Genomic DNA, 20,504 nt, shown 5'->3' with positions numbered 1-20,504 from the left:
CTTGAATTTTAAACTTTTTATTCTATGGAAATGATTTTGAATTTTATCATCTTTTTTGCTTTCTAAGATGCAGTAAAATATAAAAGTTTATGCAGTATATATACCACTGTGCTGTTTGGACAAGCACCTGATGATCTCTTAAATTCGTTTTTTCAGTAAAGACCTCAATAGCAGGGATGCGCTCTAATGGGAATTAAACAGGCATGCCTCAGAAATAGCATGGGTTTGGTTGCAGACCACTGCAATAAAGCAAATGTCGCAGTAAAGCAAGTGGAACAAATTTTTTGGTTTCCTAGTGCATATAAAAGTTACATTTACACTCCTGTAGTCTGTTAAGTGTGCAGTAGCATTATGTCTAAAAACACAATGTACCTGCCTTAATTAAAAAATATTTTATTACTAAAAAATGCGAACCATCATCTGAGCCTTTAGCGAGTCATAATCTTTTTTGCTGATGGAAAGTCTTATAAAAAGCAGTATCTTCAAAGCGCAATAAAGCGAAGTGCAGTAAAATGAGGTATGCCTGTATATCTACTCTTCGTTACTTTATTAAACAAAGGGTGCTCATTTGTTAAGCTCTACTGTCATCAAATGTAGCAACTGACAGACTCCCAGCCTTAAGGAAACCACAATATATTTCATGTAGTAAAGAAACCTGTTTCTCTTTTTGTTTTTATATTAAACAATTGAAAGCTGTAAAAACTGAAGCTCAAGGAGGTTAAGCTTCAAGGTATTATAGCTAATCCTTCTTTCCTACTTTAGCAGTTAATTTAGTTATACCTCTTCTTGTTGCAAACTGGGTTGAGACAGCCTGTAAAATCATGTATATGCTAAAAATATAAAGAAATAAGGGTATCAAGAAAATAAATGTGAAGTAGCCTGATGAAGCCCAGGGAAAAGCGATTATAAACATAAAAGCATAATGTATGATCTTAAAGTGTTCTTACAATTGGATTGTAGCTTTGCCTCTGAGTTTCCTAGCAGCCAAAGCAAAAAGATCTGATTAATTACAGTATTCAATCTATATATTCACATAATGTATAACCAAATCACACTTTGTGTGAGTGTATATGTATTAAATGCCAGAAGCTCAGGAAGTGTATGTTTTTCTCCAGAACTCTCAGAGAAATTAGTCTCTTTCATGAAATATATGACTTGACCTAGCTCTTTTGACTCCTAATACATATTTCTTCCTATTGCCTACTCCAACTTGGTCCTATGTGCTTTAAATATACATTTTTTAGTGGAATGACAAAATTTTCTGGTTAGAAGATAACCATAACTGCTGTCATTATTCTTCTTTCCTAGGAATTCTTGTGAAATCGTGGGCACAGATCTTTGCCACCTCTAAAGCCCAAAAATTACTATTCCGGATCATAGATTGTTTACTGCTGCCACATGCAGTGTTGCAGCAAGAGAAGGAGCTGCCTGCGCCTATGTTAACTGCGATTCAGAAGAGTCTTCCTCTGTATCTCCAGGTAAAGTGAGTGTGGCTGCTTAAAAATAAAAATAAAAAAAGATTGAAACTTTACCTTGAAACAGTTTACTAACTGCAGATTTAAAAACCATACATTGTAATCTCGGTGTATGTATGCACATGAGGCACTTCCGTTGAACAAGTTCTAAACTCCTTTTGTGTTGTTTGTCTCTGGAAACAAAGGCAGAAAAGGCAAAATCTCTACCCTCAAGATGTTTAAAGTTGAGAGAGGAGGCCGACTAGCGTTGACACTTACAGGAGTGTGCTCCATCTGATATTTTCCTTAGAGGCCTCAGCTGTCTGCCGGCCAGACTGGGATGAGGAGATGAGAGAGAAGACACTGGAAACGATGTTAGGTGTAACAGAGCAGAGCAGTGGGTAGGAGTTGAAGGACTATTCCTGTCAGAGGGAACAGCACGTAAAGGGCAAGAACTTTAAGACAATATGACCCCCTGGGGGAAAGCAAACAATTCTGTGGTTGCTGGAGACTCATACAGGAGGAGCCACATAATGGAGGGTTTTATTTGCCATGCTAAGTGTGGACTTGTTCTTCTGCGTGAGAACTGTTGATGGATTTTGAGTGGAGAAGTGGGACTGATATCTCATATTTACATTTTAGGAAGGCGATTCTGGCGGCAGCATCTGAGTTAGCTGGCGTGGAGGTTAGAGTGGAGAATTGGAAGGCAGTGAGTAGCTCATTATCTGAAGGTTTTGAGCTGAGGCAGTGGGTAGGGAGCTCACACTGCAGATTTCAGAAGTACTTAGGAGCTCCAATCAAAAAGATTTGCTGAGTGAGTGTTGTGGAGTAGCAGAAATAAATAGAGTACTTCCTAGATTCCAGCGTGCCTGCTTCTGTAGATGGGAGTGCTACTAACTGAAATGGGAAATTCTGGAGATGTGGGGATGAAGGTAAGAATTGCCTTCTGAGCAACTTTACCTTGAGGTGCTCTGAACTGTCTAGGCAGCCATGTCCAGCAGGCTCTTAGAAATCTTGCTCTGTCATTCAGGGGAAAGGAGGGGGCTGGAGGTGTGCTGTGTCCTTCATTAGTGTCTGATCCTCATGATAAGTGCCTCTTAGTTTGGGGCCCAGCAAGGGAAGCCAAGGAGGAAGGGGAGAATAGATTTTGATTAGGTGATAAGCAGCCTCTTCCACAGATGGATATTTTTAAACAGATTTTTACAATTTCTAAGAGATTTTAAGTTTGCTGTTTAGTTTTGTATTCATAATAGCATTTAAAACAAAATTTAATGTGTCTGCTAGCAGAAAGATAAAGCACTGCCAGTCCCACAGAGGGCAAGATGGGGGAGGGGAGCTGTGGACAGCAGAGAGTCTGGGGTGCTTGTTCCATGTGGCCTCTTAAACGAAAGCTGCATTTTGTAAGAATTCTTTTAAACTTTCTAAGTGCTGAATTGAAAATTTTGGTGAATTTTCCATTTGAGAGAATTGACTTGGAGTTGTATTTTTAATTTCTTAAAGGTACCCAGCTCTCTTCTTCCGAATTTTCAAAATATATCCATTTATTGCTTCATCTTCTTCTGATTTAATGTGCTTTTCCTTAAACAAAGCATTAATGAAACGGGGTAGAGGAGTGGTCCATTGTTTTTTTTCAATTGCTGTTTAGTTGTTAGTGTTTTAACAGCTCTATGCTATTTTTCATTACAAATAAACTTTCCAAGTTTCTTATTAGATAAATACGCATTTATAGTTAAAATGGAGATAAAAACATTTCTAATCATTTCTTTGGGAAAACACTTTGTGAGTCACAAAGTACCAAATAGTAAATGAATTTTTAGAGCATAATTTGTTGTTGTATTGGTGATTATCTGTATGTAGTAATATGTGCTATTTAGTAACATTGGCAGAAAAAAATTTGTTTCTTAGGGTATTGGTTTAATTGTTTGTAAGTATTAGATAACTGTAATCCATATGAAAGCATTTTGTTAGCTTCTATACAGATGGAAGGGATTAAATCAACAGGGAATAACACATTGTGAGTTCCTTGTGATCTTGATTAAACCCAACTTCTCTGAACCTCAGTTTTCTCAGCTGTAAAATTGGAGATACAATAATGCTGTCAATGGTTTTTTGAGAAATTTAAATGAAAGAATGAATATAAAGCATGTGGTACAGTGCCTGACATTAAAAAAAAAAACCTTGAAATAAATTGTCATTATTCTGACTCTTAATCTTGTGCATTTTTCTCCTTTTGTTAATTTTTTTTATTTTATCACTTTTTGTAACATGCAAGACTTTTAGCATAATTTTGGTAGTCTTATTCAGACAAATGACCAGTACCCTACGTGAAAAAACTGACCTAAAATGTATTTTATAACTTTATAAAAACACAGATATATCATTGATAAGTGTGGTGATCAAGTTTCCTGAGGAGGAGAGAAGAAGGAAGCTTCCATTGTCTTCCTGCACTTCTCCCCTGCTTCCTTTGGGCATGCCCCAAAGATGCGCATGTTTGCTTAGATACCACAGCTTGGTGTTACCCAAGCCCAGCAATTCCCTGAGCTGCATATAAACGTTATCTGTTAATGATCGGCGCTGTCCTTGTTCATTAAGTTCGGACATGGATATTAATACTAGGGACTAAATTAGTAAATTCCTAAGTTTTTAACTTCTCCATTTAGTATTTCTTTCTTTTTTTTTTTTTTTCCTCTTCTGTAGGGCATGTGTATCGTGTGTTGTCAGTCTCAAAATCCCAATGCCTATTTGAATCAACTTCTAGGGAACGTTATTGAGCAGTATATTGGGCGGTTTCTTCCAGCTTCACCACATGTTTTAAGTCTTGGACAACATCCTGTTTTGTTGGCAGTGAGAAACTCGGCCACTGTTCCACCAATGTCATCTCTAAAGAAATGCATCGTACAAGTGATAAGGTACATCTAAATATTAAAAATAAGTGGTATGTAAAATGTATTAATCTCTTTTAAAAAGTAACAAAGCATTTCAAAAATATTGGCAACCCTTAGGATACTGGTAGTGTAGAAACTTTTTTTTCCCTAAGAAACATTGTCTAAGAATTTACTAAAATGACTTTTGCTCATAGCAGCCTGAGACTATGCTCCTTAAATTACTTGTTTTCTCTACATAGCTATTATTTTCCTTATATATGTCCTAAAGATATATATACATTTTTAAATTTTTATCAAACAGTAATTGTATTTTTTACTGTACAAAATACAGTAATATTATAAAAGATAACTAAGTGAAAGATGAGTGCTAAAATGAAACAGGAAGCAGTATGAAGTCCTGTTTTGTTAGTCTATTCTGTGTCTTAAGAACTCAGTTTTATTATTGGACAGGTGAATAAATGAAACTTCTTTTAATGACAGCATTAGAAGATTCAGTAATAGAAATTATCTTTTCTTTATCTTCATGAAGTATTTAGCTTTACTTGAAGTTAGTTTTTAAACTTTAAGATGCTGTGGTGATACATATCATTCTTATCTGGAATTTTTTTATTGTTTTTAATGACCTGATATTTTCCATCACCTCTCATTACAGAATTCCATGTCTAAAATCTGTTCTCCCTTCTGATCCTTTTTGTGTGTTCCTATCCTCTGTTACTCAGGTTTGGAAGCTCCATATTCTTTGTTCCCTCTCCTTTGCCATTCTTTGGCAAATGATTGTTTCCTTCCCTTCTTTTCACGTCTCTCTTCACTTGTCACATTATACCTGGACTATTGCCACTATCTCTAACTATTTTCACTATCTCTAGTCTTTTCTTCTAGTTCAGCCTATACAATGCCTCCCGATTACTTTTCCTAAAATACTGTTCCATTATAACACTCCCCTTCCCCGTACACCTTCATTTGCTCTTTTTTTGCCTACGGAATAAGTTCCATACTGCTTTGCACTCCATGATCTGTCACTTAACTTTTCCAAATGTACTGAATATGCCATCAAATACAAACCCTAATGAGATCGGTTTAGTTATTGCCCCTCCAAAATGCTTTACATTTCCCTACATCACAGCTTTGTTCATACCGTTTTCTCCATTAAAATGCCATCCCTCTGGGCTAAACTCTGCCTAGACTTTATAAGACTTACACCTAATATCTCAGTGTGCCATGATGCGTTCTTCCTTCTTCTGAAGTCTTATGCTCTGTACAATTCAATTTGCAGAATTGTAATATTTTTGCCTTACTTGTATCTGAATTCCCAACAAGATTGTAGTACTCTACCACTGCGTGTGGGACATTGTATAAGTAATTTTAGCACAAACCAAATGACAAGGGCTGATGGGAAATTATCCTTAGATCATGAAACTGGTTTAAAGTCCAGTGTTTAGAATCCTGGCTGGTTCAGTGGACATTCCCATATAACAGTGGAAACATTTTTCTCATGGTTTCTAGCTCAAGACCCAAAAACCTAACAAGTACTTCTTTTTTTAAAATACTCAGAAAAAAAATAGAGATTGCCTCCTCTGCCTTTTTCCATTCCATGCCTCTCCATTCTTGCAGTCCCCCATCTTAGTTAGGGCTTCTTTCTCTGAATTGCTGAGAATTCTGGGCTTATCTTTCAAAAAGCACCTGCCGCCCTACATTAGGATGGTCTTTTTTCTTTTTTTTTTTTGGTCCAACTTTTCTACTAGAGAGCGTGCCCCTTGGTTTCAGAGACCATATTTTACTTAACTTTACATTGTTGTTATTGGACTTGTACCTGACACACCATAGGTACCCAATAAATGTTTGTTCTGGGTGTTAAGAATTCACCAGTGAAGAAAAAAGGCAAAACCCTTGCCTTTAAAGAATGAATGAATCTTCTGATGTGTAATATTTGCTGGAAGTCACTGTGTGGAGTAGAAATAATGAGGAAGACATAGTTCCTTCCCTTAAGGAATTTATAATCCTTAGTGATTTGTTTGCTTTATTTTGGCAAAGTATTATTGCTTTGCAAGTATATATGGATGTCTAGCTTAGATTTAGCTGTATTTGACAATTTTTCATATTGTCTAGACTTTTTAGAAACTGAGCAATTCCCTCTTTCATTTATTCACTTAACAAATGTACACTGACCACCTGTTATGAGCCAAGACCTGTTCTAAGAGGGAGAGATGCAAAAATGAGTAAGATAAATTATCTTTATGATCTCCGTTGAGTTCTAATGCTAAAATTTGTCCTGCTTTGAGAGAAGATACTAATCCTGAATTACCCCTCTAATTCTTTTGCTTCCTAAGGGAAGGAAGGAAGTAAAGCTGGAATGGGAAGTTGATTCCTAGGACGGTCCTCTTATTGTTTTGGAAAAATAAGACCCCTCCCAAATCCTTAAATAAATAAGTGTGAAGAGAGATTTCTTTATACAAATTTGACGTTAGAGAAAATATTGCATCATTTAGGGGCTGATAGAAGAGATCAAGCTTATATTAGTAAGGAAAAAAACAAATTAACAATTAGATTTTCATGTGGATTTTGATTAAGTTCGTTTTAAGACCAGGCTGCTTTAAATTTCGTTTGTGTCTGTTCTACTTTGGCCCCCATACCACACCAAAAGGATGGGCAGTCATTGCTTCTAAAATCTTATGTTTGAAGGTAGCATGGTAAAATATGCATGCTTTTAAAAAACTGTGCTTTATTTTGGGGGGTAAAATTTGCCAGTATTTTTAAAGTGTGTGATATTTGATTCTGCTTTAAACAGAAGAAAACTTTAAACAAGGAAAAACAAAATTGTGCTTATTTTCAGGAAATCCTACCTTGAGTGTAAAGGGTCCTTGCTCCCTCCTCGCTTAGCATCCATTCTGGCCTTCATCCTCCAACTCTTCAAAGAAACTAACATCGACATTTCTGAGGTTGAACTTCTCCTCCCAGGCATCTTAAAATGCTTGCTCTTGGTCAGTGAACCTCAAGGTTAGTTTGAATTTGTGTTGGCTACACTTTTCTGTGCACATATTGAAAAAGTACTCTTTCCTCTCAGTTAAATTGATAGGTATAAAGTGTATGGTTATTTTATACCAGTTTGTATATATCATGACTAAAGAACAAACTCCGGCCAATAGCTGAGTTTGGGCATTATAAAATAGTTAAAAACTGAAATGTTTCAGTCTACCTTAGTTTTTCCCCCCAAGGCAGTAGTTTATTTAATGGCTACTTCCTCTAATTAGACTTGTTAACCTCTTAAAGAATATTTGTTCAATGTGACTCCTGTATTAAATGCAACTTGTCAAATATCAAGTGGTGAGGGGTGAGCATACTTTCTTCTATTCAGGTTCCTGCTAAAATATCTAAGCTGATTTCTTGGGCACCCCTGTAAGGATCCTTTGATCCTACTCCTTTTGTTTTCAGTCTCATCAGCCTTACTGCCAGTGATCTCTTTAAAATATCATTTGTTTAATCCCCACTGTGAGTAGCATGCTTTAATAAGCTTATTGGGAATATGCAGAATAGTAGCCATAGTTCTATCCTGAAGGAGTTTTTACTGTAAATAGGATGTTATGTGTGTGTATTTATCATTAAAATGTGATCGTCTGGGGCAGCGCTTCTCAAATGCTTCTACCTGTGTCCTTCCAACTGCTGTGATAAGTGAGTGTGTGTATCCCGAAGAATATGATGAGGGCAGCGCCCAAAGTGGCAGCTGAAAGCTCAGACAGCTCTTTGAAATGTTCTGTCTCAAAAATTTATGCATATTTTGTTTTAATCCATCTTTATTTTAATATTTAAAGTGTTCCTGTCTGCTCCCAAGCTTGGTTTTGTGGAAAATGTTGTCTTGTGTTAACATAGACTCCCCTTACTTGATAGTAACCTCCCTTCACTGAAGAATACCCGGATGGACCCCAGACTCTTCTTTAGAAATTTTTCCCTCATTGAAAACTTAGGCATACTTTTAATTTCAGTGAAAGTCTTTTGTACTGTACCATACAAGATTTGTTGAGACAGAGTAGACAGTATAAAATTTTAGCTAGCCTCTTCTTTCAGCGGTAGTAATATTTCTCTTGAAGGAGAGCAGGGTTTGGAAAGTGAATTTTGCTGCTCATATCTTGCTAGTGAGTACATCACATTTAGCATAGATGGAATACAGAATTCTCCATCTCCGCATTGCTGTCTTTTAAGCTGAAGAAGCAGTATCAAACACAGATTTGTGTGCTTGGTTCAGAGAGAATTCTGACTCTCCTTACAGTCTCAGTGTTTAAAAGGACAATTTGTAAAACCATAGAAAGTTAGTGTTACTAAATCACTCAACTAGTCCACTCCAGGGTATATGCCCAAGAGTATTTTAAACATGTCTAAGGGCCGGCCCCATGGCCCAGTGGTTAAGTTTGGGCACTCTGCCTCGGTTGCCCAGGGTTTTGCCAGTTCGGATCCTGGGCACAGACGTGGCACCACTCATCAGGCTGTGCTGAGGCAGTGTCCCACATAGCACAACCAGAGGCACTCACAACTAAAATAGACAATTATGTACTGGGGGGATTTGGAGACAAGAAGAAACGAAAAAAAGAAGACTGGCAACAGATGTTAGCTCAGGTGCCAATCTTTAAAAAGAAAAACAACGTATGTCTACTCAAAAACCTGTACACAAGAGCTTGAGGAGTTCTGCTCCTGGCATGACAACATAAGGAGCTCTTCTGACCTGCTCCCTAGCGAAACTGGTGAAAATTATTTAAAAGAAAACATTTAAATTCTCTGGAAATGGTGCTAAGTGTATACAGCAAATGCAGAAACATTTATTTGAGAAAATCTACTAAAACTTGATAAGAAGAGCAGAACTCTCTGGTATCTGAACCATTCCCTCCTGCTCTCCTCCCAGCACAGTAAGATGGAAACTCTACTCCTGACTGGTAAATCTAAGAACATAGGGCTCCCTCTCTCCCCAGTTCCTAGTAGGAGAGCTATCATCCTGTGAGAGGCAGGATATCACATTTCTCATCTTGCCTCAAAGCTACCTGATGCTAAGGTTATGTTCCAGGCAAGTGTGGCTGAGAAGTAGGGGCTCCATTCTTCCACTCAGCCCCCATTCATGGGATGGATGCAGTGCATTGAGTGTGACACCACTGAGAATACTGGAGCATGGTCATCCTTGCTACAGCTTAGAGGTGGGGATACCATGCCAAGAGGAGCAAGCCCAGGGACCTGAGGCTGCTGCCCTTCCTTCCACAAGCAGTCAGCTCCTAAAGTGGATGTGTCACTCAAAAAGTAGTAGGCACCAGTGTGCCTGTCCCCAGCATCAGAGCCATGCCTCTGAGATTTTGCCTGGTGGAGGGTCTAGGGAGGAGAAGCAGGCTATAGAACAGAAAACTCTGAATCTCTCCGTAAGGAACTGACTTCATTTGTAACAGAGTGTGAAAAAGTTCAAACCTAAGAGTGCTGTCAAAAACACTTGAAAGCACCAAGAGAAAAATGGCTCATCACTTTACAGGGAACCTCAGTAAGATCAACAGCTAACTTCTCAGCAGAATCAATGGAGGCCAGAAGGCAGTGGGATAGCACTCAGAGTGACCAAGAGAAAAAACTGTCAACCAAGAATCCTACGCTGCCTTTCAAAAATGAACATGAAATAAGGACATTCCCAGATAAAAACTAAGAATTTTTGCTAGCAGAACTGCTTTATGAAAAAGGAAGTTCTTCAGAATAAAAGTTAAGTGACACAGACAGGAAAAACAAAGAACACCAGTAAAGGTAATTATGTAATTATAAAAAGCAGCTTAAATGTATAGTTCTTCACCTTATTCTAAAAGCAATTGTATAAAACAATGTGTATATAATGTGTTGTTGGGCCTATAACATATAGAAATGTAATATATTTACCAATAATAGTACGAAGGTGATGGGAGCAAAGCTGTATTGAGCTAAGGAAATGACTCCAGATGATAACTCAAATACACAGAAACAAATGAAGAGAACCAGAAATGACAAATAAGAAGGGTAACATAACAAAAGCTAAAATATATACTTGCTCTTCTTTCTCTTATTTAGTTTGTTTGAAAGATATAAAAGCATATAAAAAATAACTATCGTTGAGTTTGTAACTTTTGTAGATGTAATATGTATAACAATAATACCACAAAAAAAGGGAGAAGGGAATTGTGCCATATAGGAGTAATGTTTCTATATTTCACTAGAATTAAATTTCTGTAAATCTGAAGCTCTGGTAAGTTGAGATGTATGTTGTAAGCCTAATGCAACCACTAAGGAAATAATTCAAAACTAATAAAAAACCGTCAAAGAAATTAAAATGCTGCATTTTAAAATATTCACTTAATGTGAAAAGAAAGCAGTAAAGGAGATTAGAGGAAGAAAACCCACAAGACATTTAGTAAACAAAAAGTAAAATGACTGTTGTAAATCTGACTATATCAGTAGTAACATTAATTGTGAAAGGATTGAGCAATCCAATTAAAAGGCAGAGATTATCAGAATGGATTTTCTAAAAAAGATCTAACTATATTCTATTTGCAGGAAACACTTTAGGTTTAAAGAATGACAGTAAAAGGATGGGAAAAGACAACATCATGCAAACCAAAAGCACAGAAAGCTAGAGTGCTATACAGTATCAGGCAAAATAGACATTAGGCCAAAACATGTTACCATAAATAGAGAAATTTTATAATGATGAAAGAGTCAATCCGTCAGGAAGATTTAACAATTACAAACATATGTGCACCTAATGACAGAACACCAAAATACAGGAAGCAAAACTGAGAGAAACAGAGGGAGAAATAGACAGTCAATAGTTAGAGTTGGAGGACTTGGGTTTTCCATGTCAACATGTAAAGAGCTCTGAAATCATGACTCTCACCTTTACAACAAGAAAAAATCTGAATAAACTGAAAAACAACTCTTCTTAGATGCATCAGAGAATTGAAGTCATAGGGCAAACCACTGCCCCCAAAACTGAGCATACAGCGATTTGTCAAATTCAGTTTAAGTATTTCTACCAGTATCAGCTCCAGCAGCAGGCTTCTGGGCCTGGTAAGCTGTAATTCTCTGTATCTACCTCTCTCTCCAGTTTTAATCTAATAGATAGCTTTTTGTTCAAAATAATAGCAACAAGGTATTTGGTAATTAGACCTTATGGATAAGTGAAATGAATGACTGCAGTATTATAAGGATGGGAGAAAGGAATTGGGAATGCTCTGTTCAAAAGTACCTGCACTACCCATGAAGGAATACAGTGTTATTTAAAAGTGGTCTTGGGTTAGTTATAATTATACACTTCAAACTCTGGGGCAACTACTGAAAATAAATTTTAAAAAGAAGTATATTTAATGTGCTAAGAAAGGAGAGAAAATGGAATCCTATAAAATGCTCAATTAAAACGTTCAGAGAAGGCAGAAAGAGAGTGGAAGATTAAGAAAAAAAGAACAAGAGCAATGAATGGAAAAGTTACCTAAATGGTAGCTATTAATCCAACTATATCACTTTAAATGTGAGTGGTCTACATAAATCAATTAAATGACAGGAATTGACAGAATGGATTAAAAAACAAGGCCCAACTATATGTTGTGTATAAGAAGCCCACTTTAAATATAAAGACACAGATACATTAAAAGTAAAGGGATAGAGAAATATATACACTGCTAACATAAGCCAAAATAAAGCTATAGTAGCTATTTAGTTTCAGACAAAGCAGACTTCAGAACAAGTAGAATTATCTGAAATAAAGAGGGGCATTGCATAATGACAAACTGGGAATAGAAGAGAACTATTTCAATCTGATGAAGGACATGTGTGAAAATGTGACAGCTCACATCATACTTAATGGAGATGCTTTCACCCTAAGATTAGGAACAAGACAAGGATGTCCACTGTCGCCACTTGTGTTCAACATTGTACTAGAAGTTCTAGTCAGGGGGAAGAAAAAGAAATAAAAGGCATCTAGATTGAAAAGGCAGAACTAAAATTATCCCTGTCTGCAGATGATATAGAAAATCCGAAGGACTCTACTAAAAAACTGTTAGAACAATAAACAAGTTCAGCAAGGTTGCAGGATACAAAATCAAGATACAAAAATCAATTTTATTTCTGTATACTTTCAGTGAACAATCTGAAAATGAAATTAAGAAAATGGTTCCATTATAATAGCCTCAAAAAAGAAAAACTATGAATAAATGTAACAAAAGAGAAATACAAACATAATCTGAAAACTGCTGAACATTGTTGAAAGAAATTAGAGAATATCTAAATAAATGGAAAAATATCCCATTTTCATGGATTGTGGAAGAGTTAACATAATTAAGGTGGCAGTGTTCCCCACATACATCTACAAATCCAGTGCAACTCCTACCAGCATCCCAGCAGGTTTCCTTGTAGATAGTGACAAGCTGATTTCTACAATTCATATGGAATTACAAGGGACCCAGAATGGCAAAACAATCTTGAAAAAGAACAAAGTTGAAGACTCACACTTTCCAGTTGCAAAACTTAGTACAAAGCAACAATAATCAAGACAGTGTGGTACTGACGTAAAGATAGAGATAGATCAATGGAATAGAATTGAGAGTCCAGAAATAAACCCGTGTGTCTATGGTCAACTGACTTTGACAAAGGTGCCGGGATCATTCACAGGGCGGGACATAGTCCTTTAAACTAATTGTGCTAGGTCAAATGGATAGCCACATGCAAAAGAATGAACATGTGCCTTTACTTCACAACGTATACAAAAATTAACTCAAAATGGATCTTAGATGTAAATGTCAGGCTAAAACTATAAAACTCTTAGAAGAAAGCATAGGAGTAAGTCTTCATGACCTTGATTTTGGCAATGAATTTTTAGATATGACACCAAAAGCATAAGCCATGAGAGCTAAATTGGACCTAGTCAAAATTTAAAACTGGTGCTTCAAAGGACACTATCAGGAAAGTAAAAAGACAATCCACAGAATGGAAGAAGATATTTGCAAATCATTTATATGATAAGGAACTTTTATCTAGAATATATAAAGAACTGTTACAACTCAATAATAAAAAGACAAATAGCAATTAAAAAATAGACAAAGGGTTTGAATAGACATTTCTCCAAAGAATATATGCAAATGGCTAAGCACCTGAAAAGGTGCTCAGTGTCATCAGTCATCAGGGAAATGCAAATCAAAACCTCGATGAGATACTGCTTCATACTCACTAGGTTGGCTGTAATGAAAATGTCAGATAATAGCAAGGTTTGGCGAGAATGTGGAGAAATCACAACCCTCGTTTACTGCTGTTGGGAATGTAAAATGGTGTAGTAACTTCAGAAAACAGTCCGGCAGTTCCTCAAATGGATAAACATAGAGTTCCCATGTGACCTAACAATGCCTCTCCTAGATATATACCCAAGATTAACAAAAACATATGTCCACACAGAAACTTGTTCATAATGTTTACAGCAATATTATTCATAATAGCCAAAAGGTAGACTGCCTATCAACTGATGGATGGATTTTGAAAATATGATATATCCATACGGTGGAATATTATTTGGCCATAAGAACAAATGAAGTACTGCTACATGCTACAAAATGGATGAACCTTGAAAACATTATTCTAAGTGAAAGAAGCTGGTTACAACAGACAACATATTATGTAATCATTTATATGAAATGTCTAGAATAGTTAAATCTATAGAGACAGAAAGTAGATTAGTGGTTACTTAGGGGTTATCAGAGGGTAGGGAGTGAGAGCCAAAGGGTGTGGGGTTTCTTTTCAAGGTGAAGTTGACTGAAGTTGACTGCGGTGGTGATTGCGTGGCTCTGTGAATATCCTAAAAACTATTGAACTGTACTTGTTAAATGGGTGAATTGTATAGTATGTGAATTATGACAATAAAGCTGTTATTATAAAAAAAACTTAAAGAGATTACTAAGTTTTAAAAAACTCAGTTTAATTAAAGAAATAAAGATGACAAATTTCTTTTTTAAAAACCCACTCCACTAATATCCATAGCAGCATTATTTATAATAGCCAAAAAATAGAAACAACTCAAATATCCATCAAGTAATGAATGGATAAACAATATGGGGTGTATCCATACAAGGAAATATTATTTGATCACCAAAAGAAATGAAGTATTGGTACATTCTTACAACATGGAGAAACCTTAAAACATTATGCTAAGTAAAAAGAATGCAGTCACAGAAGACCACCTGTTGTATGATTCCATTTATGTGAAATTTCCAGGAGAGTCAAATCCATAGACATAGAAAGTAGATTAGTGGTCTCCAGGGCCTGGGCAGGGGGAAAAAATGGCAAATGATTGCTAATGAGTATAAGCTTCTTTTGGAAGGTGATGAAAATTGTTCTGAAATTATATAGTGATGATGGCTTCACAACTCTGTGAATATACTAAAAGCGATGAATTATACACTTTAAAAGGTTGGTTTTTACGATATATTAATTACACCTCAATAAAGTTGTTATTTTTTTTTTTAAATGCTTACTATTAATACTCTATTAAAGCTCTTTCTTTGTGTTCTGGTGCTTTTTTCCACAGAAAGAGCTTTCAGGGTTTGTTTTTCAAGAAAACGTCTTTTAAGAAGACCCATTATACTGGTTCTAGAATTGTATCTAATATAAGAAATTATTTGCTCAATAACGAGACAAGTATGCTATCTTCTTTATCCACTACCCTCATGCCTTGGAAAACATTATTACTTAATATTAGTTAATTTAAGTTCATGTATGTCATATGTTTGGTGCTCCTTTTATAATGGATTACAGTTTTTCAAATTTTTTTATTCATAGACAGAGCACTTTTTCCCCCAGTTACTTATAATTAACGTGCCAAAAACAATAGAACAAAAATTTAGTAGCATTTGGAACATACTGAATTTTCTGTAGACTTTTTTTATTGAAGTAATATTGGTTGATAACATTAAATTTCAAGTGTACATCATTATATTTTGACTACTGTATAGACTACATCGTGTTCACCACCAGAAGTTTCACCATACAAACATCCCCCTTCTATCCCATTCACCCTCCCCCAACCCTCCTCCTCTCTGGTAACCACCAATCTATTCTCTGTGTCTATGTGATTTGTTGTTGTTGTTGTTTTATCTTCCACATATGGGTGAAATCATACGGTATTTGTCTTTCTCCATCTAACTTATTTTGCTTAGTATACTGCCCTCAAGGTCAGTCCATCCCTGTTGTTCCAAATGGCAAGATTTCATCCTTTTTATGGCTGCGTAGTATTCCATTGTATATTTCTACCACATCTTCTTTATCCATTCATCCATTGATGGACACTTAAGTTGTTTCTAAGCCTTGGCTATTGTGACTAATGCTGCAGTGAACATAGGGGTATATATTCTACATCCTTTCTTCACACTTTATTTTTTTCATTTTTATGTATACGTGCACAATTTTAATGCATTTGGCTAAATATTTAAAGAATACAAATGTTCTTTTTGTAACTTTGCTTCCTTTTGAAAGGAAGATAGCATCACGATTAGTTGGTATATGTGTATATCTTTGACTAATTTTAAGTGAAGGTAAATTGTTGGTGGTTTCTAATTTGCTACATTTATATTTGTTGGTGAGTGGGAGGGAATGTGCTTATGAATTTAAAAAATCAATCTGCTTGTCTGTAAATCAGTTGAATTATTACAGGCTGTCTTTGCCAGTTCATAACAGTGCTTGCAGTATTAGGATGGTATAGTGTTTCTGAATGTGAGCTCTTTTCTAAGAGAAAGACATATCTTCACATGTATTTTTTCAGTTATAAGGTTGTAAAAAAGTAGACTCTTCAGCTTTTTGTATTTTCTTAAATTGGAAGGTAAGGAGATAGATTGGAAGATATACTTTAGAACAAAAAAACTCATAACTATTGAATTTTGAAAAATAAAAAAGCATGTACACTTTAAGAAAGCGACATATTTTTCTAAATCGAGTGTTTATAAAACTGAGGATCCAGATGGTCAATTCAGACACAGTGTGTAATGCTATAATTTTTCCTCCTAGTTAAAAGGCTGGCCACAGAGAACCTGCAGTACATGCTAAAAGCCTGCCAAGTGGGGTCAGGAGGAGAGCGTGCCGCCCAGCTGACTTCTGTGTTTAGGTAACTGGAAAATATGCCAACTGGCAAGGAGACTACTGCCAGCCATTTGACAGCCAACATGTTTTTTAAATAACTAATTATCCAAAACATAATGTGTTACTACTTGTTTATAGTATTTCAATTATTGTATTTTTGGCAGTAGTTTTGTTGCATTGTGTTGTTTTATTAAAAAATAAAGGTGCCAGGGAGAAAGATAAGTGAGCTGACTTAAAATTACTGAAAATTGAGTAAGGAACACTCTTGCATGGTTTTAAGAGGAAAAAGTGGGAAACATGAGTCACGATGACAGGTGCACAGCCTTCACTCACACCCAGCGTAGAAGAACACGTCACGAGCTTGCTTACTTGCTTTGGATACTGTAGACCCAGAAGGCTTCGTTATATTTCATGTGTGAAGCATAGACTTTGCAGGAGTAGATCTGTTGTTCATTCAGAAGAATAACAGTGCAACTTGAGGAATGTCCTGTTTCGGTTTTTTCCCCTGCTTTGCCTTCTTTAGAGTCTTGTGTTTTCAGTTAGGGCAGTATTTTTAAGTATTTCTTTCACACAGTTTCTACCAGTTCACCTTTATTCTTCATATCTCTAGCACTACTGTGGTAAATAATTCAGGTCCATTTTCTTCATTCTGTGTTGGATCTTTGATTCCTCAGTTTCTTTTCTCATCACATAATCGGCACTTGTCAAGTGTTTACTTAGAGTTTATTTAAATTGTGATCACTTGAAATAACTAGTGAATTTGTGAAAACTGTAGAACCTTAAGAGGGGAGAGAGAATTTTATATGAACAAAGACTGCGTGTTTGTTATGTACAATTTATTAAGCCATGTGGCTTTTATTTTTGGGGGGAGAGAGTGGAAATTTTAGTGTTAAAATTTATAATTCTTATTTATAAAGACCCCTTCTGGGTCTAAAGTCTCTTATTCAGTTAAGGAATATAAAAATATGTTAGGAATAACTTGCCTCATAAAAATATTGTTGGATATATCTAGAGATATGAAGAACTGAAACACATCTAGGAAACTGGACTCGTTTTTTCCTGTCTTAGTCTCTTCCACATCCTTACTACCCAGATTTCGACATGCAGGGTATAGCAAAAAAGTCCCTGGGATTAGACTGTTCCCTTTTTCTCTCTCCTGGGATTGCAACTCTTCCCTCTTCCTCCCAATGCCATCACTCTGGTCAAGGCTCACACTGAAAAAAGCCATTTCTGTCTTTTATTCCTGTGTTATAGATAGTTTTCATATGGCATCTAGATTTTTAAGGTAATCTTAGATGAAATGATCTTTCTTGTATTCAGGTTTCAGCTGATTGCCTTAGAGATACCAACCCGAGGAATTGCCCCAGAAGTAACCCTAAGTAACATGATTTAATTTCAGGCATTTTATCCAGGATTATGATACGAGATACAGTTATCAGATTTACAACATTTTAGAAACAGTAGCAGCATTGGACCAGCAGCTTGTTGTCCACTTGATTTCTACCCTCACTCAGTCTCTGAAGGATTCAGAGCGGAAATGGGGCCTTGGCAGAAATATAGCACAAAGGTATGTTTGATAATTTGGTTATATCCTTTGGGGCATAATGATTATAAAATCTAGACTCTTTTTCTAGAAATGGCTTATTTTCCATTCCCCAGAATTTGGACTGTGTTCCTTTGAGTTGAAAAATGTTTTAATACTGTGATTCACACATCCGTTCACATACTGTTCTTTTCAAAGTGACCACCTTGGACAGCTGTATATTTCAGCACTGCAGCTGTTGCTCAAAACTCCTGCAGTGTTCCTCACTGGGAAGTGGCCTGTAGACCCTCAGGGGTCTTCTTTTTGTATAAAATCCATTGTGACAAATCAACCCCTTTGAGGAATGCCTGATTTACTGAATCAACTATATCATGTGTATCCACTGAATAAGTTGAGTGACCCAATTAGATAATATGGGTTTTGGTCAAAAAAAAAAAATAGATGGTAAGGCTTTTTTTCTTATAGGCTTACACCCCAACTGAAGATAGCGCTGGACTATTTAGAGTAATGAAACATTGTAGGAATAAGCCAGTAGTTCCTAAAGAAATTGTTTTAGAGGGGTCAGTACTCACACTATCCTTATGTGTCCCAAAGTTTGTTAAAGAATCAAAGTACTTTACTCTGTGTGTGTGTGTGTGTGTGTGTGTATGTATGTATAAACAAACAGAGATTCAGGCAGAGTCAATGCGTAAATACTTAAATAAAAAATAATGGAAAAGGTAATAAATACATCTGCCCTCTTTTCTTTTTTCTTAAACAGGGAAGCCTATAGCAAACTTTTATCTCACCTAGGACAAGATGGACAAGATGAGATGCAGAGACTGGAAAATGACAATACCTAATATATTTTATGATTAATCTTCTCTATTATACTTATCTAAGGCCACTTTGCACCATTTTGACTCCTACTTTTAATTAATTGTATTATCTGTTAAAAATGCTTTCTAGGATGTTTTCCTTACATACGTGTAAGTATAAAGTATATAAATAAGAAAATAAAGGTTAATTATGTTATAGGATCTTTGGAACTTGGCAAAACTGCATTCTATTTTGAAGAGATTTTAAACTAAAGAAAATCTTTCTAACTGGGAGTGTTATCTGTGTGTGACTATTAAGCAGGTATGTACTGGTTGATCCATGGACTTTTCACTGACTTCCTGCATTCTGAGCGATTTGTGTTTGTTTTTTACAAGTTATGTTTTAATACAATACTTTTTCAAATTACCTGACTACCCTATGCTGGGTTCTTTTAGAGGGGGGATCAGAAGATGGGACTGTGTGTTTCTTATCCTTTTTCATACTATGTGTGAGGCAAGTTAGTAAAACCCTTACAAAGCACACTTAACTCTGTGAGAAATGAGACTGAATTGGCTAAATGATTTATACACATAATATATAAAATTTTTTTAAACTTAAGCCAACAGTGTTTATGCTTAGGTTCCAACTGCTGCTGGATGTTTTTCTGTACCCATCCTTTCTTTTGGAGGTATCATTAAAAGACCTATTAGGAGGAAGATAAACAAGAGCCTTTAGGAAAGAGAATAAATAATATTCTGGAAAATCAATTACAAATTACCAGAAGAGGTCTGAGAAGCCAGCTGATTATCTCTTTGCTCTTCAATTAGAGCTTCTTGTAACTTAGCATCTTTTATGTTCACAGGGAACCAGTTTAGTTTCTTTTAGCAGATGCTGTCTCTCAACTTGTTAACTATCTTATCCAGATTTATTTTACCACTTGGGCTCCTGTCCTTTACTCCTTTTTGTGGTTGAGCATTATTTAGTAAAAATAATGCCAGTCCTAATGTTGGGAACCCACCTCGGTCTCAAACGCAGCACTGTTTTGTGACCTTGAGCAAGTTACTTAACTTTTCTGAGCCTCAGTTTATTCATATAGAAAGAAGAAGAAACTTTTTCTATTTCACAATGCTCTTGTAAGAATTAATGGGATGATGTATGTGAAAATATTTGGTGGCCTGTGTTCTGTGTGGAGGTGTGCAGACATGATTGCTGTTACTCAGGCACAGCAGAGGGAAAGAACACGTCTCAGTTTTGTTCCTCTTTCTCTAAAGATATAGTACATCCTAGATGTATGACCCCACTTTTTTCCAATGTTTTCTTACATGTCATGTCTGCTAACTTTGAAATGATTTATTGTTTTCTTCTTGGGACTGTAATATTTATCATAGTTCTACTAATCCTTCAAGAAAACATTTCAACACTTTTCTGGCTCAAGAAATGTCTGTAAAAATGGAATGCATTGCAGTCAGCAAACTATAGGTAACAGCCCTCTCCTAATTGTAACCTGTGAAGTCTAAAGGAGTATCTATTGTTTTCATGACATACAGATGGTCTATTTTCCCCCCAAAATCAAGTGTCATTACTTCACAAATGGAATGAATAAAAGCCTCTTTAAGGTTCCTTAATAGACTTCATAGCAATGAATTTACTTTCTTTTTTTTTGTTCCCCTTGAGGAAGTCTAGCCATGAGACAACATCTGTGCCAATCTTCCTCTGTTTTGTTTGTGGGTC

General features: G+C 36.0%; 1 protein-coding gene across 5 annotated transcripts in view; it reads left to right on the top strand.

The window, feature by feature from the left end:
* The window catches only part of MMS22L (MMS22 like, DNA repair protein), a 124,588-nt gene extending 105,589 nt beyond the window's left edge, over positions 1-18,999 (top strand). For 4 of the 5 annotated variants that reach the window (XM_008515934.2, XM_070556706.1, XM_070556704.1 and 1 more), the window contains 6 exons: positions 1,309-1,478; positions 4,152-4,363; positions 7,170-7,333; positions 16,361-16,457; positions 17,832-17,999; positions 18,736-18,999. In XM_008515934.2, the coding sequence (XP_008514156.1) occupies positions 1,309-1,478; positions 4,152-4,363; positions 7,170-7,333; positions 16,361-16,457; positions 17,832-17,999; positions 18,736-18,817 (893 nt within the window). In that variant the 3' untranslated portion in view covers positions 18,818-18,999. Of the gene's footprint in view, positions 1-1,308; positions 1,479-4,151; positions 4,364-7,169; positions 7,334-9,836; positions 10,083-16,360; positions 16,458-17,831; positions 18,000-18,735 lie in introns of those variants that run through there. The other variant, XM_070556705.1, reaches the window with a different exon arrangement.
* Positions 19,000-20,504: the final 1,505 nt, after the last annotated feature.

Source organism: Equus przewalskii, chromosome 9 (assembly GCF_037783145.1).
Source record: "Equus przewalskii isolate Varuska chromosome 9, EquPr2, whole genome shotgun sequence".
Classification (NCBI taxonomy): domain Eukaryota; kingdom Metazoa; phylum Chordata; class Mammalia; order Perissodactyla; family Equidae; genus Equus; species Equus przewalskii.
Note: the sequence above shows the minus strand (reverse complement) of the source record. Positions and strands in the feature narration are given on the sequence as shown.